Raw genomic sequence first — 26,201 nt, 5'->3', positions numbered from 1 at the left:
AGCATGACATTCTTTTTATCAGTCTCAGAAAGAGGCCATTCAGGGGGATAGGTGGATGACTAGGCAACACGGGATAGAAATAAGAAAAACATGATAAGGTTGATAGGAATCTCCTTTTTATGGAAGCGGAGATGCCAACTTACTGTCAATGGGAAAAGCTTCCCTTTTTAGTTGGGTGACACTAAAATGTTAAAGAGTAGAATAAACAATTAAGGTTTGAGTTAAAATTGATACTTTGCGTTAAGATGTAGATTGTGTTGAGATCAAGGCTAAGCAGATGTGACTGCACTTGTTGCATTTATAGGGAGGTGTTGTTTTTATAAGTGCAGCTTCAGTCATTGAGTATGCATTGATGTATTTTTTGTATAGTAATGTAATTATAAGATGCATTAAAAAAATAGTAATAATTGTTAAATTGATTGCACCTTTCTAGTTTTTTAAGAAAATGAATTGCATTATGTGATTTCTGGAATTTGGAACCATATACTTGTATCTTTCCAGGTTATTTGAGTGGTTTTCTAATAGTCTAGTGGCATTTTGTAGGAGCTACACCGAAGGGTGTTCTTAGGGTTATGGGTGTTCAAGGCCTCACCATCTATCATGTAAAAAGCCATTTGCAGGTGCATCATATCTTTACTATTTAAGCGTTCTTAGTTCTTGCATTTACTTTGTTGAAATTTTTCTTGAGTTCAACATTACTAACATTCATTGTGTTGCTAGAAATATCGACTTGCAAAGTATGTACCTGAGTTTCGAGAAGGTAAATGTGGCTCTTAAAGAATGTCCACCATTGATTTAGGTTAAGAGAAAATAATTAGATATATTGTATTTATACTGTGCATTTTTAAAAAATATTCTATAGTGATTTGTTGATGTTGCATTGTACAATATGATTGCTTTCTGAACCTTTTTTCTATGTAACAGGGGAAAAATCTGATAAGAGAAAAGCCTATGAAGTGATACCGAAGATGGATGCTACATCGTAAGTGTTCATGGTTTTTGAATATTACGGGGATTTGTTTACTTTAGTATTAAAATTTATATTTTGAAAGACTTATTAATGATCTTGTAGAAGTTGTCGATGGTGACATACAAAACACCTATCACAATATTCAAGTTTTCTTAGACACAACTAAAGAAATTGCTAATAGCTCCCAACCTCCTCAAGTCATCATATAGATTGGTTGACATGGTTCAAATTAGGTTGCAGCTCATCTAAACCATTCTTGTTGTCTTGTGTAAAATACTCATCCTTAGGCATAATAGGCACACTGGAAAATGGCACGCTTCATCATATACATAAATGATGAGTGCATTCCAAAGTTCCTTTAATTATAGGAATGAAATGAATTAATATTTAATTTCTGTGAATTGGAAAATTATGTCAAGTCAACTTCGAAGAACAATGATTAACAACAACAATGAGTACTTAGAGCATCTCCAAAAAACAAGAAACCAAAGTCTAAAACCTAGACTAGAGGAGTAGACAATGAGATAAAATTTAGTGAACCCAAAAGGGTAAACTCTAGTTAGTGTAGTAGGTAATATATCAAGAGAAAAAACTCTTGTAATAAGAGACACTGTCTTAGCCATGAGTAGAATGTCAAGGAAGAGCAATGCCCTACTTATGGCAAAGTCAAGAGAGGACCCATTATCCCTGTTAACGACTATGAATGTGCAAATGCTGACCTTGATAATGCTCTCAGAGAGTGGCAATGGATGTTAAGGGAGAGCAACACACTAGTTGACATTAGAGTTGGAAGAAGAGTCGTCATCTCAGTCAATTACCATGAATGTGTTGAGGTTGCGCTTCATATTGTCCTATGGAGAGTGGCTAGGATTAAGAGGACTCAATTGTGCGGTGTGCCATCATGGGGGGAGGAATTGGGACCCCTTGTTGTAGCTCTTCTAATATCGAAGGCCAACAAATCTTTTTAGTAGAAGTGAAACCTGGTGATCTGCATCTGTACATGAGATCTCTGTTGGAAACAAGGAAGGGTAGCAATACCTGTATGTCAAGTGTGGCAAACATGTCAAGGTGACCTGGTGTTCTCTTGTGTTGTCTCACTGGTCTACCACTAATAGAGAAGAGACCATATATAAAGGTCAGGACTCAGAGGTAAGAATAAGTATCCTTTTGTCCACCATGTGGTTATTTACAGTGAGTGCTACTAGTTAAAATTAGTTATACAACTTGATATATTTCGGTAAGTAAAGAATTATATTAATTGAAAGAAAAGAATAGTTCATAATGACATATTTTGGCTTCAATTTTAGCCATATGTGACCTGGAATCTACGACCTTAAGAATATATTATGACAGGTATAAGATAGAGATTAATAACTTTTTTCTTGTGTAAGATGTCTATATAAAATGTAGATGCATGGGCAAGGCTCAAAGTGTTGGGAGTGGAGATGGAGGAGTGGGAATTCTTTCTATGAGATGAAAGATCTTTATGTGCTCATTATTTATTCATTTGACATTGGCACCTAATTCCATAGAAGATGGGGGATTGCAGAGTTGGTGGTGCAATGGCTGAGGATGTGTCATACCATTTGGAATGCTTATGCTTCCGTCAAATATAATGTTTTGGTATGGATTTTACTTCATCAGCTTTGGCTATAGAGAGCAAGGTTCATGAAGCTGACGATACTAATTCAACTTGTGTGCTGTGCCATAAGGGTAAGATAGTGCAACATGATTTTTCGAAATGTCAGAGTGCCAAAGTTTTTTGGAATCGTTTCAGGCTGAATTCCATTCCGTTTTTGTAGCCCTGTTCTCATGGAAGAGGCCCCAAGAGCTTTGACACACAGTTTGATTGGTTGCAATTGGTTTCATGTGAAAACATTGATGTCATGTTATGTTCAATGCCGATCCTCACCCCCTTACTTTAGGGTAATTGAGAAATTTTGAGCCAGTGTTGTTTTGCACTTGGAAATTAACCTTAGTGCTTTCCATGATGATGTTGACTCTGTCCTTATGGGGGACTGGGCTCATATGCTAGCTTGTGTTAATTGATGTGGGCTGGGATTTACCTAGTACCTCTGTTGTCTGCACATTGTTGTCACTTTGAAACCTGATGTACTTTTTTTCTTTCTAAAGTAATATATGGAGCATTTTCCGAAGAAAAAAAGAAGATAAGTTTGAGCACACAATTTTCCAAAAAGATCTCATCTACATAAACAAATTCGTTGTTGACCCAGGGAACTTGAAAAGCTTTGAAGCATATTCAAGGATGCTTCATCATATACCATGAAATCAAATGTGAAATGAAATAAGCGATATTGAGACCTACTGGCATGATTAACTCAATCTTTTATGCTCATCATTTCTTTGATTTTTAAGGTCACTTACAGAGACTCTTTAGCTTTGTCCATTAAACTTGGTTAGACACCTAAGATACAACATGATCTGTGGATATGAATTTTCCTTATGAAGTTAAGATCCCTATCAAGGAGTTTCAGGAAACAACATACCTTTATGTAGCCTCATTCTCTCCCTCTCTCATACACACACACATGTGCACACATCCATGAGGTCAACTGATCTTCAGTGTTGAAAAAGCAACATTTTAGTATATAACTAGAAAAAATGCAATGAAGGGAGGCCAGATCAATAGCATGGTAGAAGGAAGTTTCAGACCATTCCTCTGGATTTGACCCTTGAAAGGACATCTCCTCGTATGGCTGCACTGCATTTCATTATTTCGTCTCTAATGTGTATCTACTATCATCCTCGAGGGTTGTTCGGCCATGCCCTCTACATGGCCTTCTTGGAATGCTGTCTCCCAATCATTGTTTTATAGTTTTTTTCCCTGCCTGATGTGGTTTTGTGCCTCGCAATCTAGGGGGAGAGACAGAGAGAGAGAGTCAATTCACAACACAAAACTGCAGACTTATAGAAAGGGGCAAGTTGCGAACTTGCAATAATATTTTGGAGAGGAACCATACTAGCAAAAAATAGAATGTAGCAAGTGCAGGCTTTAACCCACCAACAGTGGGCACCCCTAGGAGAAGTTTTCTCCCAATCATCTTCTTCCAACTGGCAGCCAACAACCGTTGACAGGCACCTTGTAGCCGATGTGATGTGCCATTTTATCCTCGCCACCTGCATCAGTTGTATGTTTTCTCACCCATTTGTCAAGAGCACATGTTAGAAGGTGGGCAATCCGATCCAAAGGTATTTTATTGGGTGGCTTGGAAAAATCAAGGGCTTTGACTGTGGTTTTGATCCCTCACCCCAAATAGGGGGATAATTTTCAATCTCAGTCTAGTGGGATCTCCCCTAATGGCCCATGGCTTTAGGAGGGGCACTACTTGGGAAACCCCAATTGAGATAGCATGGTCTTGTTTTGCCATTCCATACTTATCACTTCCCTCTATACATTACGAGCCCTATACTCCACCTCCCATCTCTGGGTCCATTGGGTTCTAGCACCCCCCCCCCCCCCCCTTGTCCACATATTTGGGTCGGGCCTAGAAACTTTGCCCCCGGAGGTTGGTGCAGCTGAAAGAAAAGTAAAAAGCATATCATGGCCATAAGCAAGAAACAAAAGAAAGAGAAAATCATAAAATACAAAAGATGGCCAGGACATTAATATTAGCACGTGTGCAAAAAAGCCAAGCATGAGCTCTATCCCTTACCATTATGGCCATCACCCGGTTCCTAGGGCTAATGTTGCACCATCATCATAAAAGGAATCCTCACATGTCCAAACCCCTGGTGGGTGATAAACTGCCCCACCACTAAGGGGGTAGTCACTGCTACACATCATTCACAACATGCTCTCATTTCCTAGAGCTTCGAGCAATAATACAAAGAAAAATCAAGAAAAGGCAAAAGGCAATAAGAGGGGTGGAAAAACAAAGGCCGGGGTAACTCATGCATCCATGATTGCTCCCTCCTCACATTTGTATGCCCAAAATGTGGATTTCCTCATTATTTCTACCCCTTTGACCATGGCATATGACCTTGAGACCCCTTGTTGCCCCTCTGTTCCATCATTATTCACATGACACCTATTGATTGAGGGATGTACCAGGGACCTGTCTTTCCTCTTAGGGGTTGGGAACACCTAATATGATTGTCTATTAGCCACTCCTACTTAGGGAGGTAACACTATTACGTGATCAAAGCCCCAAATTTGGAAGGGAAACCCTGTATGAAGTGTCAATTTTCCCTTGAATAGCTAGCTTGGTCCACTTAGATGCATTAATGATTATTGTACTTGTTACCCACCAAAAGTGGGTACCCCTAGGAGAGCTTTTCTCCTATTCATCTTTCTTCCAGTCGACAACCAGCAACCCCTGACAACCACCTCTATCCAATGTGATGTGTCGCTTTATTTTCGCCACCTGCATCAGTTGTATGTTTCCTTGCCCATTTCTCAGGAGCACATTTTAGAAGGTGGGCAATCTGACCCAAAAGGTATATTTCCATTATGCAATTGGGTGCTTATGTTTGTTTTTCATTTGGCCATTTTGGCATGAATTATTGCGTGACTTGGAAGAAGGAAGGTCTTTGACTATGGTTTTGTTCCCTCACCTTAAATGGAGGGTTAATCTTCAATCCTAGTCCTGTGGGATCTCCCCTATTGGCCTATGGCTTTAGGAAGGACACTACTTGGGAAACCTCGATTTTGGTAGCGTGGTCTCACTTTCGCATTCCATATTTATCACTTCCCCTTGCACAATACAAGCCTTATTCACTATTTCCCTTCTCCAGGTCCACATGTCCATTGGGTCCACAAGATGCTAGCACACTCCCTCCCCTTGTCAACATATCTTTGTCGGGCTTGGAAACGTTGCCCTAGAGGTTGATGCAACTAAAAGAAAGTTAAAAGCATATCATGGCCACAAGAAAGAAACAAAAGAAAAAGAAAATCATAAAATGCAAAAGATGGTTGGGACATTAAATAAAGCACGTGGGAAAAAGCCAAGCATGAGCTCTAACCCTTATCATTATGGCCATCACCCTGCTTCCTAGGGCCCACTAGCTGCCCATCACATCGTTAAACAAACCCATGCACGTCCCAACCCTTGTTGGGCGATGGACCACCCCACCTTTAAGGGTGTAATATCTAGTATCTACTATACATCATTCACAACATGCTCTCATTTCCTAGAGCTTCGAGCAGTAATACAAAGAAAAATCAAGGAAAAGCAAAAGGAAAATAAAGAGGGGTGGAAAAACAAAGGCTGGGGTAAATCATGCAACCACGATTGTTCCATCCTCACATCTCTATACCCAATATGTGGACTTCCTTATTATTGCTACCCCTTGGCCCATGGCATTTGGCTCTGGGACCCCCTTATTCCCATCCATTTCATCATTATTCATATGCCAGCTATTGATTAAAGGATGTACTAGGGACCTGCCTTTCCCCTTAGAGGCTAGGAATGCCTAATAGCGCTGTCTATTAGCTACTCCTACCTAGGGAGTTAACACTATCATGTGATCAAAGCCCCAAATTTGGAAGAGAAACCCCATATGAAGTGTCAATTTTCCCTTGATGTACAAGCTTAGTTCACTTAGATGCACTAATGATTAATTGTACCTAACGGTGAGGATGCAGTACTGGACATTGTGTGCGATTGGCAGGTGGTTTCCATCATGCGCTGGGCAACTTAACAGGGACCTAGGTCCATTAGAGGAGCATTTTGACACCCTACAAGTGAAGTGTTGAGAGCCATGGTACTCCTATCACTTGCAAAACATCAATCCATTCCATGGGCACCTATAACACCCCAACAATTTGTGCTTTGCCCCCACATTATTCATAAGATGATGCACTTTGACTAGCATGCCCCCAATCGACTTAGCAATATATACACAGTTTGGCAGTTGATCTGAGGTCCATATGAGGTTTGTCTGACCCCTTGAGACATGGGAGGGCTAGCACCATCCTTTGAGCCCTCAACGTTGGAGAAAAACTAGTCTATTCTATCACCAGGAGACCCATGAGACCCATTTTGTGCCCCAAACACAAAACTAGGGTCCATAGGATGATTTGCATGGAGATTTAGGGGCCAACCCCTAGATCTAGATTTTTGGAGCCCTTTACACTTGACTTGGCACTGAAGGAGGCCAACGCATGCCCTAGAAGGGCCTATGCATGCATGACGTCGATATTTCAACCTCTTTTGTGGGTTAATTCTTATGTTTTACATTGGCTATGAGGTTGGCTTGTAACCTCACTTAGTTTTGCCCATCATTTTACAACTTGGAGGGGCTTTTAGGCTAAATTAGAGATCATTAGACATGTATAAATAAGAGAGAGGTCATTTCAGTCTCTCATCATCATCATTGGGATCATTCCTCCTCATAAGAGAATTGGCATTTCTTCCTTCTTGGCTATTAGAGATCCTTGGAATGCATTTTGATGTTTGGAAGATATTTTGGATTGTCTTTGGAGCTATTTCTTTGTTGAATGGATGGATATACTACATGTTGTCTTGTAAGTGCCTATTGTTGAGATTATCATTTTGAATTTTTCTAATGTATGGAATTATTTCTAGATTATGCTTGATTATGCCCGAATTTGTTGAAAATACATTTTAAAGGCTATCTAGTTGAGAATTGCATATGTTACTCATTGTATAACATGTAATGAATGTGCCTAGTGGAGGAATTCTTATAACTCCATCAAACTCCATTTATCATTGAGTGAGTAAATGCCGAAATCTTGATACCTAGGGCATCAAATTTCGGCTTCCTTAGCAACAAATTTGGCTTATCTATCACATCCTTGACTCCATATGCATAAAGGATAAGTCACTAGTTCAAGTCTTTGGTGATCATCTCAAAATTTTCTCCATAAATTTCTCTCCTTAAATTCGGTACTTTTAAGGATAGAGGAAAAAACTAGGGATTGGAGCGAAATTTTAGGGAGGAGGCCTTTTGGTAGTTTGAGAGTCTAAACATCAAGAGGTAAGCCGTGGTTACATGACCTATCATTTTGATGGGCATCCGCTCAAATTTCATCCATAAAATCTCTTGCCCTAGGTTTTGCCCTAAGAGAGAAATCCTTGTTTCTTCTCTCTCAACTTGAGGACTTTGTTGAGGGTTTCATGAACCTTGGAATAGCTGATTATCTTTGCAAGAAACCCTTTCTCTTTGTTCCTGACCTTGTGAATACCTATCACCATCGAAAAACCTCAAAACCCTAGGTCTTGAACCTTGATTTCTAGGGCTTTTCTTAGAGAGTGTTTTGCTTCCTTGAAGCCTTGAGCCATTATTGAGCCTCTCTCTTGAATGAGCTCTAGCTTGATCACATTGTACATTATACCTAGCATATCTATTTTACGTGATTTCCCTCCTACCAGGACTTGTCCCATCGATGAAAGTCTGTAAAGAGCAGGGGGTTTCCGCTGAGGTGACATTGGGCCTCTAACCCATTGTTAGCGTTTTGTCTAACTCTTGTCTTGGATGGTTTACCTCTACAAGGCCTGCTAGATTTTCTGGTAACAATAACTAATGGTGAAGATGCAACACTGGACATTGTGTGTGATTGGCAGGTGGTTTTCATCATGGGTTGGGCAACTTAACTAGGTCTTGTTACAACAAAATCTAGTAGGCCTTGGAGAGGGAAACCCTAAAAGACAAAAGCTAGACAAAGTGCTAACAATTGGGTAGAGGCCCTGTTACCCACCAAAAGTGGGTGACCCCATAGGAAAATTTTTCTCCTAGACATCTCTTCAGCGAACAACCCCCGACAACCACTGATGTAGTTGATGTATTGTGCCATTTGATCTCCGATCCCTGAATTTGTCATATGTTGCCTCGCCCATTTGTCAAGAGCATATGTTTGAAGGTGGGCAATCCAACCCTAAAGATATGTTTTTCATTGTGCAATTAGGTGCTTATGCTTGTTTTTCCTTGGGCATATTGGGCATGGATTATTGGGTGACTTGGAAGAAGGAAGGGTCTTGATTGTATTATTGTTCCCTCACCTTACATGGGGGTTTAATCCTCAATCCTAGTCTCATGGGATCTCCCCTATTGGCCTATGGCTTCAGGAAGGGCACTACTTGAGAAACCCCAATTTTGGTAGTGTGGTCCTGTTTGTTGGAAATTCAGGAGACTTATGTATTATATGTGATTTTCCTTAACTTGATAATTACTTGTGATATGTGTTGGCCTTTTACTACTTTATTTGATCTTGTTCATCAAGCAATTACCAAAACAATGGAGATCACAACAAGACAAAGTACACAAGATATAGGCTCCAAGCCAGGGCAAAACTCCTCCAAGGGAAAACCCAGAAAGAATGCTTCTCTTCTTATAGAATTGTAACATCCCTCCATTGTATGTAAAACTCTGCTAACCTAAGCTAAGAAAAGCTAGGTCTGATGTGTAACAAGAAAAGTAAATACATTATTATTAAATAAATAAAATAATTTAATCACTTGGAAAAGCGAGACACCAAGAGATGAGATTCTTGCCAAATCCCATTGGGGAATGGGAAGGGATAATTCTTTCATGATAAGGCTTCTAGATCTAATTCTAGATAAGCTTGATGGATTGGAGATAAATATCCATCAAGTTACTTAGTTGAAGAAAGATGCTAAGTTTAAGAAAAACATAAAAGCCTTGCGGGAGAGAAAGGCAAGCTTTTATGAGGAAAATCCTCGCGGGAGAGAAAGGCGAGCTTTTCTGAGAAAAGCCTAGGCAAATGGATAAAAAGATCCATAAAAGCAGGATGCTGCTAATGGAAACCATATCATGAAAGAGGGTATTAAATACCCATTGAAGAGATCAACAAGGGCAGTTGATCCATGGCAAGAACTCTCGGCTCGGGGGTGAACTGGTGAAAGCCAGTTCTAGGTTGGGTGGAGGTGCTCGGTTCTCCAAGTGACAATCTTTCCAATTGCTCTTGTCTGAACCACTTGCATGGGATGTACTGTATGTTTACTCCTTACCTTTTATGTTGTTGAATCGCTCAGCGCAGGTGTATAGTTGTATGTGTTATCTTTAATTATGAAGATGATTGAATTCTTATGCATGTGACCCTTATTGCATCCAAGTGTAGATTTAGTGACGGGAGCATAGTAGGTAGTTATTAATACTTGGGTCAAGGAGCTATATGGCACATGTTACTAATGGTAGAATCTGCATGTGACCACTATGCATGAGTAGAATTGCATGTACTAACTTTAATTATGAGATGATTATATACGGATGCATGGGATAACTATGGAATCTAAATTTAATCACAATTAAATTTAGTGAAGGAACATAGTACGTCTTTAAACTTATGTGATATCTCTGTTTTTAAGGTGGTGAATATTTAGGCATGAGACATCGATGTATGCGGAACAATTATGTTTTAAGGCTTCAAATTGTATAGCCTATGGTTCAGGTTATCTATGCTATACATTATGCGTCATAGGAATTGCCTCCAATGAGGCTAGTTTAGCTATTTATGCATATTGCATAAGATTTATGTCAGTAATACTTTCGACTATGCCAGTAGGACTATGATCATGATTCATGGCCATACTAGCTACAGTAGACTCAAGATAACATTCCATTAATGCTTGTGTTGAGTCATCAAAGAATCTTATTGGTTGCATGTCATGATTGATTCTTTTCTCCAAGTTGTAATTTATGCTTAAGGGTTGATTTGAAATGTAAGTCTTGTAATTGAATGTAAAAGCTCACATCATGGATCTAGTAAAGCATAGAAGGAGTTTGTAGTATTGTGCCCAGGGGGTATGGTTCATTACTTTTGATGTTGTCGAATTTTGAAGAATATGAGTATAGTTGCATGAATAATATTTGTTCATGTAATGATGGAATAATTATACTTGTGACGACTATTGAATCTAACTTTAATCGAAGTAAATTTAAGGAATGGGAGCCTAGTAGGTAATTGTCAAATTAGGCCCAGGGGGTATGTGACAAGAATCTTCTTACAATGAGACTACCGAGACCCAAAGACCAAAGCCCAAGATCCTCCCAAGCACCAAGTCAACCCCCAACAAAGTCTTCTTCAAGGTAGTTTCCAAACTTCGACCTACTGCAACTTCGTCCCAAATTTTTGGCCCTGCAACTACACCTCAGAATTTCAGCCCTACAATTTCGGCCTTCTGCAATTGGCAACAACAAAACCGTAACTTCGCACGTGTGGAGAGAAAGAGAGAGATGATCCCAAGATACTTTGACTTCTTTTCTTTGTCCTTTCCAGCTATTTTCGTCCTTCGCTATTGCAGATCGAACTTGTGTGAGATGTATGACTCAAATGAGGTCGAGCTCCTTCTATATATCCTTCTTAAGGGGCCGAATAGCCCTCCCAGAGGCCGACTTGTCCTTGACTAGGGCCGACTTGGTCTTGGAGGCATAAATGGATTTTTCTTAACAAAATAAATATTTTCCTTTGTTACAATAAGTCCAAATGGGACATAACACATGTCATAAATTATTTTTTTTCCTAGAAAGACCTAGAAAGACCTAGAAGCACAAAGAACATGCTTTTGACCTAGACTTGAGCATGAAACCCATGCTTTACATAAAATAAAGTAATTTTCTTTTCTTTCTTTTTCTTTATTTATACAAAGTATAAATGGCCATGGTGACAAATAGGTCATTATGAAGATCGAACCTAGTTATGATTTCCAACACCATTTCCCCATTTCACATTTTCACACCCTTCCGCGCATTACAAACCCTATTTCATCTGCCTCTCTGGGTCCACATGACCACCGGGTCCGCAAGGCTTGGTACACCCCCCTTCCCTTGTCCACATGTCTAGGTCGGCCCTGGAACTGTTGCCCCGGAGGTTGATGCAACTAAAAGAACATTAAAAGCATATCGTGGCCACAAGCAGGAAACAAAAGAAAAGAATATCATAAAATGCAAAAGATGGATGGGACATTTAGTATAGCACATGGGCAAATGCCAAAGATGAGCTCTACCCCTTCATCATGGCCATCACCCTGGTTCCTAGGGCCCTTAAGTGCCCATGCATCATTAAGGAACCCATGCATGTCCCAACCCTAGTGGGTGATGAATTGCCCCACCTTAAGGGGGTAATAGTTGCTGCATATCTCTTACAACATGCCCTTATTTACTAGAGCCCTGAGTAGTAATACAAATAAAAATCATAAAAAGGCAAAGGGAAAATAATGAAGGGTGGAAAAGCAAAGGTCAGGGTAACTCATGTATCCATGATTGTTTCCTCACACATCTATACTCCCAAATAGGTGGACATCCCTCATCATTACCATCCTTGAACCCATGGCATTTGCCTTTGAGGCCCCTGTGTCCCCATCCATTTCATCATTATTCACATGACCCCTATCAATTAAAGGATGTATATTGGACTTGTCTTTCCCCTTAGGGGTTGGGAACGCCTAATAGGGTTGTTTATTAGCCATTCCTACCTAGGGAGGTAATAGTATTACAAGCTTAAAGGCCCAAATTTGAAAGGGAAGCCCACTATGAAGTTTTAATGTGGCCTTGATTAACAAGAATGGTTTACTTAGATGGACTGATGAATTGTTGTACCTGATGGTGAGGAGGTGCATTGGATCTTATATGTAATTGGCAGGTGGTTTCATCATGGGTTGGGCAACTTAATTGAGTCCCAAGCCCATCAAAGGATCATATTGACACTCCTAGGGTATGCATTGAGAGCCATGGGAATCCATCATGTGTTAGAACATCATTTCATGCAATGGGCACCTTCAGCATCCTCAACGCTCTGTTCATTGCCTCGCATTATTCATGAGATGATGCACTTGGATTAGTGTGCCTTGATTGGCTTAGCATATTATGGCAGTTGATCCAAGGCCCAAAGGAGGTTAGTCTCAACCTTGAGGCATGGGAGGGAAGGCACCATTGTTAGAGCCCTCATTTGGAGCATTATATAGATTATTTTCTATCATCTGGAGACTCATGAGACCAACATTTATGCCCCAAACCCACTTTGGGGCCCCACATGATGACTTGCATGGAGACCAAGGGGCCACCCCCTTGTTCGAGATTTATAGAGCCCTCTCTCACATTTTGGCACAAAGATGAATTGACATGGCCCTCCAATGACCCTACATCAGCATGATGTCATCAATTTGGCTAACATTTGGATGGCTAATTTTTAATTTGTGAAAGCTACTTGGCTGGCTTGTGACCAAGGCTTATTTATTGCCCATTATTTTAATGTTTTGGGGGCTAATTAGGCTAATTCGGCTTAGTGAGACTCATTTAAATAGAAATCACTCTATTTGTGAGAGATCATCATCATCCCACTTGGATTCTTTCTCTTGTAAAGAACTCACACTTTTTCTTTGGAGCTATTGGAGACTCTTTTGATGCATTTTGATGTGTGGAAGATAATTCACATTTCTTCTTTGGAGCTTCTTCTTGAATGATGGATGGATATATTGCATGTCTCTTGTAAGTGCTTAATATTGATGAATTTTTTCTTTGAAAATTGTTTAATGTATGGAATTGTAGCTCTAGAATATATGAATTTGTGCCCTAATTGTTGAAGATTAAGTTTGGAAAGATTTTCTAGTAGAGTATTGCATATGTTATTCAGTGCAAGGCATATGATGAATGTTCCTAGGGAATGAATGTCTTTGATTCTGCATGAAACTCTATTATATTTTGAAGAAGGTAAATGTTTGAAGTTGGTACCTAGGGCATCAATTTCGAGCCTCCTTGAAAGACATTTTATCTTATCTTAAGCATCTTAAGACTCCATTGCCTAAAGGACTAGGTGTGAAAATTTCTAAAATAGAAATCCTACTGCAGTGATTAATACGATTTCTTCTACTTATTACCTTAGAAATAAGTTATCTACTGTATTCTTACGACAAATATTGAAACACATTCTAATGCAGCCTTCACAATTAAAACATTGCAGAAAGTAAATGTAAGTAAAATGCTAACACATATACAAACACAATGACACAGTTATTTTTGGACAATTGTCCTTGGCGTCCCTCTGGCTTGCCCAATGTCACTTTCTCTGGCCTCTAGACTGGCCTACACAATGCCTGCATCACTCAAGCCAACGCTGCCTCTCCTAGCCTCAATCTACCCAATGCTGTCCCTTATACTGCTTTGCATCTTCATCCCTGTCTCCTTGATTGATGCTGAAACCTCTCTGTCTCTCCTCCACCTGCAACTCTCCTTTTGAATCGATTTTCTCTTGGCAAACTTCGACCAGTGAGAAAATCGATTTTACTTGGGCAATTGAGTATTTGCCTGGTGTGTTTTCCAAATGACCCTCAAGCCCCTTCTTATATCTTCCTATTGGGAAACCAATGGCCTGGATTAAATCATAATCAAAGGCTCAGATCGTTTTGGCTTGATCCGTGGCTTTTTCTAGAAGTTTCACCCTTGATTAGATTAATACCCATTAATATTTTAATTTTCCTAAGTTTAGACTTAGGAACTCCATTAAAAATATTAATTATTTAAAAAAATCACTTCTGGGTGGAATTTCCCAAAACGTTTTCTGGGTTCTTTGGAATACATGTGCTCAAGCCTCCCTACAAAATTCGAGGCCTATAGCACTTCCGATGCTACCCCAAATCAACATTCCCTCTTAGCGAGGAATGTGCTCTAGCGTTATACTGCTACTGCATACTGCTCTGGCTCTGAAGCATCGTCCTCTGTGCTGTTGATATCTAACATGCTGTCCACCAACTACTACGCTACTGCTGCAACTGTATTGCTGCCTTTGACACTGCCACTGCCAATGCTACATCTGTACTACAACTCCCTCTGAATTGCTGCATTTGTGCTGTTGTTGGCACTGCCACTGCCAATCGTCCTTGCACTGCAACCTGCTATTGCTACTGAAACGGATTTTCAACCATACCCAACTGCTCTCTGAACTAAGTAAACTTAGCTCTTCCAAGAGCCTTTGTGAGTATATCAACCACCTTCTCTCCTGTGGGAACATATTGTAGTTGTACTACCCCACGTTGAACATAGTCTCTGATAAAGTGACAATAGATATCTATATGTTTCGACCGATCCTGAAATCTTGGATTCTCAGAGAGTTTGATGCAACTCTGATTATCACAATAAACCTTGGTTGCCTCCATCCTTTTTCTGAATAGGCTCAAAAGCAATTTTCTGAGCCATATGGCTTCGCATGTAGCTGTGCTGGCTGCCATATATTCTACTTCTGCTGAACTCAGTGTTATCGATTTCTACTTCCTGCTGCACCAAGATATCGTCCCTGATCCAGCACTGAAACAATACCCTGAGGTACTTTTTCGTTCTATTGAATTACCTGCCCAATCTGCATCGGTGAACCCATTCAAGTTGATATCCTCCCCTCTAGAGTACTTCAACCCATATCCGACTATTCGACGTACATACCTAAGTATGTGTCTTGCTGCTGCCCAATGCACCCTTTTTGGTTCCACCATGCACTGACTTAAGAGTGTTGACAGTAAAACAAATGTTTGGCCTAGTGTTGAACAAATACATAAGTGACCCGATGAGCTGTTTGTACAAGGTGGGATCTACTTCTTTATCCTTTGACGCATCTATTTTCTTCCAGTTGATGATCATGGGAGTAGCCATGGGTCGACAATCCTGCATTTTGTATCTCTTCAGAATCTCTATAGCATACTTTCCTTGCCCAAGGAAGATCTCCCCATTCTTCTGCCAAACTTCCAACCCCAGAAAATAATGCATCAATCCCAAGTCCTTCATGTTGAATTCGACTTCAAGATTCTTCTTGCAGTCCTGGATGAGCCTAGATGATCCAATTAGGAACAAGTCATCTACATATAGCACCAGAATAAGTGGCTCATTCTCTACCAATAAATAGTAGAGATTGGGATCAACGTCACTCTTGACAAATACCAACTGTTGCAAGTAACTATCGATTCGACCATACCATGCTCTAGGTGCCTTCTTGAGTTCGTACAGGGCTTTATTTAACCTAAAAACATGAGACTTCTTCTCATGAGTTTCGAAGCCTTCGGGCTGTTCTATATACACCTCTTCTTCTATCACTTTGTTCAAGAATGCTGTCTTGACTTCCATGTGGTGAATCTCCCATCCCATTTGAGCTGCTAGGGATATAATAGATCTGATAGAGGTGTAATGAGCAATTGGGGCGAAGGTCTCTTCATAGTCTATCCCTTCTTTCTGAGCATACCCCTTTGCTACGAACCTTGCCTTGTACTTCTTTATGCTGCTGTTTGCAGCATACTTGATCTTGTAGATCCATCGTGATCTTACAACTGATCTATTTTCAGGTCTAGGTACTACTTCCCAGACATCATTCGTCATGATGGAGTTGTACTCTTCCACCATGGCATCCACCCATACTTGGTGTTGAACAACTTCCTGAAAGCTAGAGGGTTCTCCAACCTGAGCTACCAATGCTTGGTATCTATCTGGTTGTCTACACTGCCTCTTCTCGGCTCTAGGAGCTCCAACAAACTCCTTTGCATCCTTCAGTGTCTGCCGCACCTCTTTGCTCGTTCTACCATTGGTGGTGGGAGGCTCAACCAATTCTTCCTCCTGATCCTATTGTTCTGTCCGTTGAGAAGCATCTGCATTTCCTCCCTCTGAGGAAATACTGGTACTGGTCACTGTACTTGACCCAGGTGTATGCTCTCCTGCCTGTCCTTCTTGCTACCATTGCTGCTCTTGGACTAATGGAACATCTCCTGATTGATCTTCTGCAGACATTTTAGGAGATTACTTGAAAGCTTTATCTTCCATGAACTTTGCATCCAGTCTTACTACAATCTTCTTGTTGCCCGGAATGTAGATTCTATATGCCTTTGAGGTCTCGCTGTATCCTACGAGATACCCTTTCTCTGCAGTTTGATCCAGTTTGCTGCACTTCTCCTCTGGAATGTGGCAATAAGCCACGCTTCCGAATATCCTGAGATAACTGACTTCCGGCTTCTTCTCTGTGAATACTCCTTCGGGCGTTCTCTTCCCCAATGCTCTATGAGGAGTTCTATTCTGGATATATACTGCCGTGTTGCAAGCTTCTGCCCATAGATACTTAGGTAGATCCTGATCATACAACATGGCTTTGGCTGCTCCAACAATAGTTTAGTTCTTTTGTTCTGCCACTCCATTCTGCTATTGATTATATGGAGCTATCCACTCTCTTTTGATGCCCTCCTTTGCTAAAAAATGTGTGAAATCTTTGTCTATTTATTCCCCACCATTATCTGAATGCAATACCTTTATCTTTTTCCCTGTCATATTTTCAACAAGAGCCTTAAACTCTCGGAAACGATCAAAGACCTCATCCTTGTTCTTTAAGAAATAGATCCAGTTTATTTCTGGAGTGATCATTGATAAAAGTGATGAAGTATTTGCCACCACTAAGAGCCCTTGCGGACATAGGACCGCAGATATCTGAGTGTATTAATTCTAATACATCCTTTGCTCTATTGTTACTTCTGGAAAAAACTGCTTTAGCATACTTTCCTAGCACACATCCTCTGCACAAGTCATCATGTTCACTACTTAGGACTGGTACCCCTATAACAGTCTCTCTGAGCATCCTCAGTGCTCCATGGTGTAAGTGCCCCATTCGCCTGTGCCATAATTCATTTCGCTCCTTCTCACCATTATAGTTGTTGCCTATCAGTGCCATTGGCGATTCGAGCTGCAACCTATACAACTTGTTACTTCGAACCCCAATTTTCTTTTTCTTCTTCCAGCTTGTATGCTTAACGTATACTTTCTTCCCGATGAAATATACATCATATCCCTTGCCCTGTAATTGGGACACTGAAATTAAATTCATTCCTAACCCTGGTACATGCAGAACATTGGTGGCTCGGATGTTGGTCCCTGCTTAAAGCTATGGTGCCTCTCCCTACTGGAGTGCATTTCATTTTGTTTCCCATAGTTATTTGGAAGTCCATTTGTTCTTCTTGATAGCTTGACAAACGTTCTCGTACTCCAACCATATGAGCTGAAGACCCGCTATCAATGTACCAAACATCTGCTGATGCTTAATTAGCTAGGCATGCAAATTCTTCATCTAATCTGGTAGATAAATCTGAGACACTTTGAGTATCCATATTGTGCCAATTTCTGACGCTAACCTATCTCAGCAACTGTTGTAGGAAAAATTGCATCCCACCTGAAATAATCCTTCTTGCTGAATCTTCTGCTGCGCTGTCCCTTCTACCACTGATAAATTTTGATTGGAAAAGACTTACCTCTCTGTCGCTCACTCAGAAAGAGTTTTCCCACGAAATCCAATTTCTTTGGTTTGAACTGCGCAATCCTCTGGGAGATTCAAATTTCTGCGCTTGCAGGAATTTTGAATTCCCTTCTCTTCTCAGTGCTGGATCCTCTAGCTTATCTCTTCTGCTTCCTTGTAGCTTTGATACCATGTGAAAATTACTAAAATAACAATCCTACTGCAGTGATTAATATGATTTCTTCTACCTATTACCTCAGAAATAAGTTATCTACCATATTCTTAAGACAAATATCGAAACATATTCTACTGCAGCCTTCACAATTAAAACATTGTAGAAAGTAAATGTAAGTAGAATGCTGACACATGTACAAACACAATGACAATTATTTTTGGACAATTGTCCCCGAAAAACCCAATGCAGGAAAACCGGTGCAGCGGATGAGGGTTTTATTATTCTTCAGCGAAAATCATGTGCAAATTATGCCCAACAGTATAGAACAAGGCTTTCTGAGAAAAATTACAGATGTCCCTGAACAAGTATTTGACTCGAGCGAGAGGTTCCTCCACCCTCTGCGTCCCTCTAGCTTGCTCAGCGTCACTTTCTCTGGCCTCAGGGCTGGCCTGCGCAATGCCTGTGTCACTCAAGCCAGCACTGCCTCTCCCAGCGTCAATTTGCCCAATACTGCCCCTTCTACTACTCTGCGTCTTCGTCCTTGTCTCCTGGATTGATGTTGAACCCTCTTTGTCACTCCTCCACCTGCAACTCTCGCTCTGAATCGATTTTCTCTTGCCGAGCTTCGACTAGTGAGAAAATCGATTTTACTTGGGCAATTGAGTATCTTCCTGGCGTGTTTTCCAAATGACCCTCAAGCCCCTTTTTATATCTTCCTGTTGGGCAACCAACAACCTAAATTAAATCGTAATCAAAGGCTCAGATCGTTTTCGCTTGATCTGTGGCTTTTTCTAGAAGTTTCACCTCTGATTAGATTAATACCCATTAATATTTTGGTTTTTGTAAGTTTAGACTTAGGAACTCCATTAAAAATATTAATTATTTTAATAATATCACTTTTGGGTGGAATTTCCCAAAATGCTTTCTGGGTTCTTTGGAATACATGTGCTCAAGCCTCCCTTCAAAATTTGAGGCGTAGAGCACATCCGATACTACCCCAAATCAATACTAGGCACCAATCCAAGGATTTTGGTGATCAAACTCCTCTTTTTCCATATTTCCTGCTCCTAAACATTAGTCCCCTAAAAATAGGGTGGAAATCTAGGGCTTGCAGCGAAATTTTAGGGAGGTGATTTTTTGGGAATTTGAGGGTCCAAACATCAAGATCGTGGTCTAGGCTACCCATGTTCCAAGTATGGTGGAAATCTACTCGTGTTTCATCCATAAAATCTCTTGCCCTAGGTGTTACTCCAAGAGGGAAAATCTAGGTCTTTCTCTCTCACCTTGGGGACTTCTTTGAGGGTTGTATGAGCTTAGTATTCGTTGGAATTAATCATAAGAAGCCCTTTCTTTTCTCGGGCCTTGACCTTGTGCATACCTATTACCATTGAGAAACCTTGAAACCCTAGGTCTTGTGCCTTCTTTTCTAGGGTTTTTCATAGAGAGTGGTTTGCTTCTTTGAATCCTTGTACCTTTATTGAGCCTCTCTTTGAATGAGATCTAACTCTATCACCTCGAAACTTCAAACCTAGAATATCTATTATAGGTGATCATAATCATATTGTGACTCCTCCCATCGGTGAAAGTCCATAAAGAGCAGGGGACCTTGGCTGTGGTGACAATGGGCCATTGTCCCATTGTTATCACTTAATCTAGTAGTTGTCCCTGTGAAAATTCCAAACTGGAATCCTATTGTAGCAACTGATATTATTTCGAATAATTGTTAATTAATTAACAATTTATCTGCTATGGCAAGTATCGAAATAAATACACTGCAACCTTCACAAATAAAACCGCGGAAGAATAAATGCTGGAAGAAATGCTAGCACACACATAAAATAACCCAATTATTTTTGGACAAAAGTCCCCGGAAAAACTGGTGTAACATCTAAGGGTTTTATTATTAAGAAACAGTGAGGAAACTGGGAATCCTATAGAGAAATATTGGCAAAAAATCTAGTGAGGAAATTTCCTCCCCACATAGGCAAATCTGGGCTTTGACCACAGCTCCAAGTGAGCCGTCCAAACTGCCTCTACGCAGCTATTGCATCACCCTAACGCGGTCCCTTCTGCACTCAGTTTGAATCAACCTCTCCTCAATCCGTATGGTCTGCCGCTGCCTGGGAAAATGTCTCTTCTGGCCTCAGGAACCTTTGTCCAGCTTCTTGCACTAAAACTCGTCTTTCCCCAGCAAGATCGAAATTGCCTCTAGAGGCTACTGCGCTGCCCAACATCAACCTCTCTATGGCTCTCCTACCTCTCTGCAAATGCACTTAACAGATTTTGTTAAAATTGGCAACCAGGGCAAAACTTCATGTGGGTCATCTTATTCATGGCTAATAATATTTTTATTAGATTCCTCTCGTCGAGAGGTGTAGGATTGATATAAAGATCATCCAATTCCGATAAGTATTCATGGAGATATGAATTTATTTTGATTATGGAATTATTATCAAGCCGACCTACAACTCATGTAGGCTCAGAAGCCCAACAGTTGCATCTATTCACCCACCAACGTTGTGTATAAATATAAGAGGAATTTTCCTCATTTGGACTCACTCATCTCATCACATCTCTCTCTCTCTACTGCGCAGATATGAGTCTCTTCTCTACTGCGCTGAAATGGGTCTCTCTCTCTCACACATGTGAAGCCGGAAGCTGTTGAATTTGAAGCTGCAACTGCAGAAGTAAAGATTGACTTGCGTGGCCTAGAAGATCTCCTCTTTGGAACTGCGCTGTAGGTTCATCTGAATCTCCTTTGAAAGCCGCAACTTTTGGTGGTGGAATGAAGTCAATCCGACGAACGGTTTGCAAGATATCGACTGCCCTAGTTTGAAGCTGGAAACTGCTGAAACTGAAGCTGCAACTGCAGAAGTAAAGATTGACTTGCGTGGCCTAGAAGATCTCCTCTTTGGAACTGCGCTGTAGGTTCATCTGATTCTCCTTTGAAAGCCGCAACTTTTGGTGGTGGAATGAAGTCAATTCGACGAACGGTTTGCAAAATATCGACTGCCCTAGTTTGAAGCCGGAAACTGCTGAAACTGAAGCTGCAACTGCAGAAGTAAAGATTGACTTGCGTGGCCTAGAAGATCTCCTCTTTGGAACTGCGCTGTAGGTTCATCTGAATCTCCTTTGAAAGCTGCAACTTTTGGTGGTGGAATGAAGTCAATCCGATGAACGGTTTGCAAGATATCAACTGCCCTAGTTTGAAGCCGGAAATTGCTGAAACTGAAGCTGCAACTGTAGAAGTAAAGATTGACTTGCGTGGCCTAGAAGATCTCCTCATCTGAACTACGCTGTAGGTTCATCTGAACCTCTTCTGGAAGCCAAAACTTTTGGTGGTGGAATGAAGTCAATCCGACTGTCGGTTTGTGAGATATGGTCTGCCCTAGTTTGATAATGAAGCCGCTAATGCTGATCTAGGGTTTGCTACTGCTGATATGAATCAGATTTATTGTACTATTTCTCTCTGCTGAATTATTGAAGATAAAAGAAGATTTGATCAAAGAGTTTCCCCACACATTGTGGGGTTTGTCCCTGGCTAGCCGCCACATCTTGTGTCTCTTGTCTTGGCTTGTTTTCTGTCGATCGTTTAATGTTCTATCTACACTTTACTTTATGTACATGTGATTGCTAATCGGTGGAATATAATAAGAAAAAGAAGTAAACTGTTATAAGCATAGAACATACCATATCTTAACATGGTATCGGAGCCGAGGTGAAGACAAAGCTCGAGCAAGAGCAAGAGCAATCATTGAAGAGAAGATTGGCAAGGCTATCCTAAAAGAACTATGGGGTCCTCAACACTCTTTCCTGCTGAAGACAAGCTCCGTGAGAAAGCTGACTATCACGGATGGAAGATGTCTATCGATCTAACCCTTGAAGATCAAGGAGTGCTGGACCATGTAAGATGCAATATTGTTGAGCCTTCATCAAATGCATCTGCTGCTGCCTGGAACAAATGGAAAAATGGAGAATTCAAAACAAAGAAGATCATCTGGGACTCTATCGACAAGCGCTTGGTGGCCTACATCTCTGATCTAGACACCTCCAAGGAAATCTACGACAGACTGGTGAGTTTATTTAAAGTTAATGATGCAAATCAAGTTTTGTTTCTTAGAAATAAGTTGAGGGAAATCAAGAAGGGTAAAGATGAAAGTATGCAAGCATACTTCTCAAGAATCACCGAGATCAAGAACGATCTCCTATCTATTGGGGAAACCATTACTGACAAAGAAATGGCACTCACAACTCTCAGAGGATTACCATCTGAATGGTATGTGTTCAGGACTACTCTTCTGAACAATAATGTAATTCCTAGTTTCGAGGAATTAATGGCTAGATGCATTCAAGAACAAACAAGGGTAGAAGAGCAGGAAATGCCCTTGCCTAAAGGTCCTCCTGCTGTTTTTTCTTCTCATGCAAAGAAAAGAAATAATTTCGGGACTAAATCAAAAGGAAAGGCTGGACCTAAGGCTAGAAGAAAATGACGATGTTACATTTGCGATAAAGCAAGTCACTATGTATGAGGTCATGAGCATCATGGTAAATGAGATCATGGACATATAGGATAGCATGATGATGATGCACACTAGTTTGAGCAGCATTATGATGGATAAAATCATGGACATGGGCAGCATGATGATAATCATGATTAGAGAAGCATGGTACAGTATGCAGTGGTGCAACTCGAAATCCCTCTGATGGCAATCAAAGGAATGACAAATTCAACAGCAAAGGTAAGAGGAGAGCTGGGAATCAAGGAAGAGGACAAGCATTCAAGAAGGCTAGAAATTCAAGGATGTATGAAATGCACCTAACCTCAAAAAGAACCTAGTGTCCATCTCGGCAACGAAAGACAAGTGCTACAAGGTAACCTTCAGCGATGGCAAGGTACGTATATGGAAAAATAATGTTAAATATGCCTTTACACTTGGGTTTAGTTTTGATTCATTATATCAGGTCGATGGAAGTCTACTAGGTGTCATGTCTTATGACACATCTCTTCAGTCCGAACTTTGGCATCGAAGGTTTACCCACCTTCATTACAAAGCTCTACTCGATGTAAGACAGATGGTCACAGGGATGTCCGAATTCCAAGTAGAGAGAGAAGGTGTATGTCCGGGATGTGCCAAAGGAAAGCTCAAAAGGGGACCATTCCCCTCAAGCCAAAGCAAGACCTCCGATATATTACAATTGGTTTACTCAGGCATACCTGAGGTTGGCATTAAGAGGGAGACTACTACACCACATACTCCTGAGCAGAATGGTGTGGTGGGAAGGAAGAACCACACGATGATGGAAGCTGTCCGGGCCATGCTACATGATCAAAGACTTCCAAAGTTTCTATGGGCTGAAACTACAATCACCGTCGTATATGTACAAAATTGATGCCCTCATCAAGCATTGGGTTCCTAAACTCCTGAAGAAATGTTCACCACCGGTCAAAGGAAAGTCGTGATTAGTCATGATGTCACCTTTGACAAAGATATGGCTCTCAGCAAGGTGGACAATCTGCTGACTTTGAGTATCTCTTAAGAAGCTGACACTAGGGAACCGAAAGAAAAGGATGATGAATCAATGCCTGATGTAGAAGAACCCATGGATCCGATTGATCCTCATTCACATGAGCCTTCCTCTTCTAGGAAGAGGCCTTCATGGCTTAGGGGGATAGTTGATGATGCTGAAGGACATGCTGCACCCTGAGGAACCTTCCATCAGAGTAAGAAACTTAACAGGTATCAGGGATACTTGACCATCATGAGCACGATCATACAAAATGAACCTTCATCATTCTCAGATGTCATCAAGCATTAACTATGGAAGGATGCTTTGACCATAGAATATGAGTCTATTATGGAGAATGATGTCTGGGAAGTAGTTCCCAGACCCTGGACAAGACAATTGTTACTTCAAAATGGCTTTACAAGATAAAGCATGCAACAAATAGAAGTATGGAAAAGTATAAGGTTCATTTTGTTGCTCGTGGTTTATCCCAGAAGGGAGGTATAGACTATGATATTTGCACCTGTTGCCAGATATACGACCATGCGCTTGATCTTAGCCCATGTGGCTTCACAAGGATGGAACCTACATCAGATGGATGTTAAGACTGAGTTCTTGCATGGTTCTATCTAAGAAGAGGTCTATGTGGAGCAACCTGAAGGATTTGAGATTTATGATTGAAAATCTCATGTATGCAGTTGAAGAAGGCTCTCTATGGGCTGAAGCAAGCACCCTGAGCATGGTATGAGAGGATCGATAGCTACTTGATGAAGCTGGGATTCACTAGGAGTGAAGCTAATCCTAACCTTTACTTTAAGGTTGAAGATGACGAGCCTCTCATACTGGTGTTGTATGTGGATGACCTATTTCTAACAGGTGCAAACCCTCTCATTCACAAATGTTAGAGGGAGATGGCTTTTGAATTTGAAATGAAGGACCAAGGACTTGAAGTGTGGCAGAAGCCAAGGGAAATTTTCCTATCTCAAGGAAAATATGTGGTAAATATATTGGAAAGATATGGTATGATGGACTGCAAGCCTGTGACTACCTCGAGGATCTTAACTTTTAGAAGTTATATGGTAGTGATGTCAGACCAGACTTGGGAAATGCCTCTGAGTTTCAAAAACTCATTCGCATTGATGTTCTTGGTGAACCTCCGTCCGAACATATGTTTTGCAGTTAGCATTGTGAGCTCATATTTGGTTGAGCCTCACTGGATTGATGCCAAGAATCTTCTGAGATGTCTTCAGGACACAATCTCTCATGGATTAAGATACACTGCCGGAGATGTGAGACTACTTGGATATACTGATGTTGATTGGGCAGGCAGTGTGGTGGACCGTAAGAGCACTTCCGGGTACTGTTTCACCTTGGGATCTTTTTCGATATCCTGGATGAGCAGGAAGCAGAAGTCGGTAGCTTTGAGCACCGCCGAAGCAGGATATATTGTTGCTAGCATAACCTCGTGTGAGACAGTCTGGTTGCGAAAGCTCTTCAGTGAGCTGTTTGGATTTACATTGGATACCACTGTGATTCTCTGTAACAACTAGAGGTGGGATTCGATTATTGAGGAATCCCGTATTCGTCAATTGCTCTAGCAGATAGACATCATTTGGGATATGGTAAGTCGATGAGCAAGGAAGCTCCATCACATTAAGATGATGTACAGGTTGATACACCTTGTCAAAGCCCTGAGGAAAGATCTAATCTGTGATTTTCCCAAACGACTTGGAGTCGACAAGAAACCCTTGTACAAGGGTCGTGCATGTTGCATACATTGAGCTTTGGGAGCTCTGAGGGCTTGTGGTTCCTACTGGAGCAACATATGACCACAAGGTGACTCACCCTCCCCTGGTGGTGCACACTGAAACAAGATGATTCGCTCTCTTGTGGGACAAGATGATTCGCTCTCTTGTGGAACAGGATGATTCGCTCTCCTGTGTAGCAGGATGATTAGTTCTCTTGTGAGGCCTGGATTAATGTGTTCTCCATGGCAGCCTGGATTGATGTGTTCTCCACGGCGATTGTAGCAGGATTGATGTGTTCTCCTGTGAGGCCTGGATTGATGTGTTCTCCATGGCAATTGTAGCAGGATTGATGTGTTCTCCTGTGAGGCCTGGATTTATGTGTTCTCCATGGCAATTGTAGCAGGATTGATGTGTTCTCCTGTGAGGACAGGATTGATTAGTTCTCCTATCGAGGAATCCTACCCATGCAGTCTGGGACTCATGGGAAGTACCTCTCATCTGATCAATGAGCAGGGAAATGAAGTTAGGGACCATACTAGTACCGATGGACGCATCGTTGTAACTACCGTACTCCCTACGCTAGGATGACCTCCATTGATCTGGGATCAATGATACTGG

At 41.0% G+C, this 26,201-nt stretch overlaps 1 protein-coding gene across 3 annotated transcripts in view; it reads left to right on the top strand.

Annotated features, from left to right (window-relative positions):
* Positions 1–26,201, top strand: part of LOC149193022 (uncharacterized) — a 243,127-nt gene that overhangs the window by 88,668 nt on the left and 128,258 nt on the right. For all 3 annotated transcript variants that reach the window (XM_089404757.1, XM_089404758.1, XM_089404759.1), the window contains exons 3-5: positions 544–620; positions 721–760; positions 925–982. In XM_089404757.1, the coding sequence (XP_089260883.1) occupies positions 544–620; positions 721–760; positions 925–982 (175 nt within the window). The remainder of the gene's footprint in view (positions 1–543; positions 621–720; positions 761–924; positions 983–26,201) is intronic.

The sequence above is a fragment of the Pinus tabuliformis genome, chromosome 2_2, assembly GCF_031772625.1.
Source record: "Pinus tabuliformis cultivar Carrire ecotype Pingquan chromosome 2_2, CPIR1, whole genome shotgun sequence".
In the NCBI taxonomy this organism is placed as follows: Eukaryota; Viridiplantae; Streptophyta; class Pinopsida; order Pinales; family Pinaceae; genus Pinus; species Pinus tabuliformis.
This window is presented reverse-complemented; position numbering and strand designations above follow the sequence as displayed.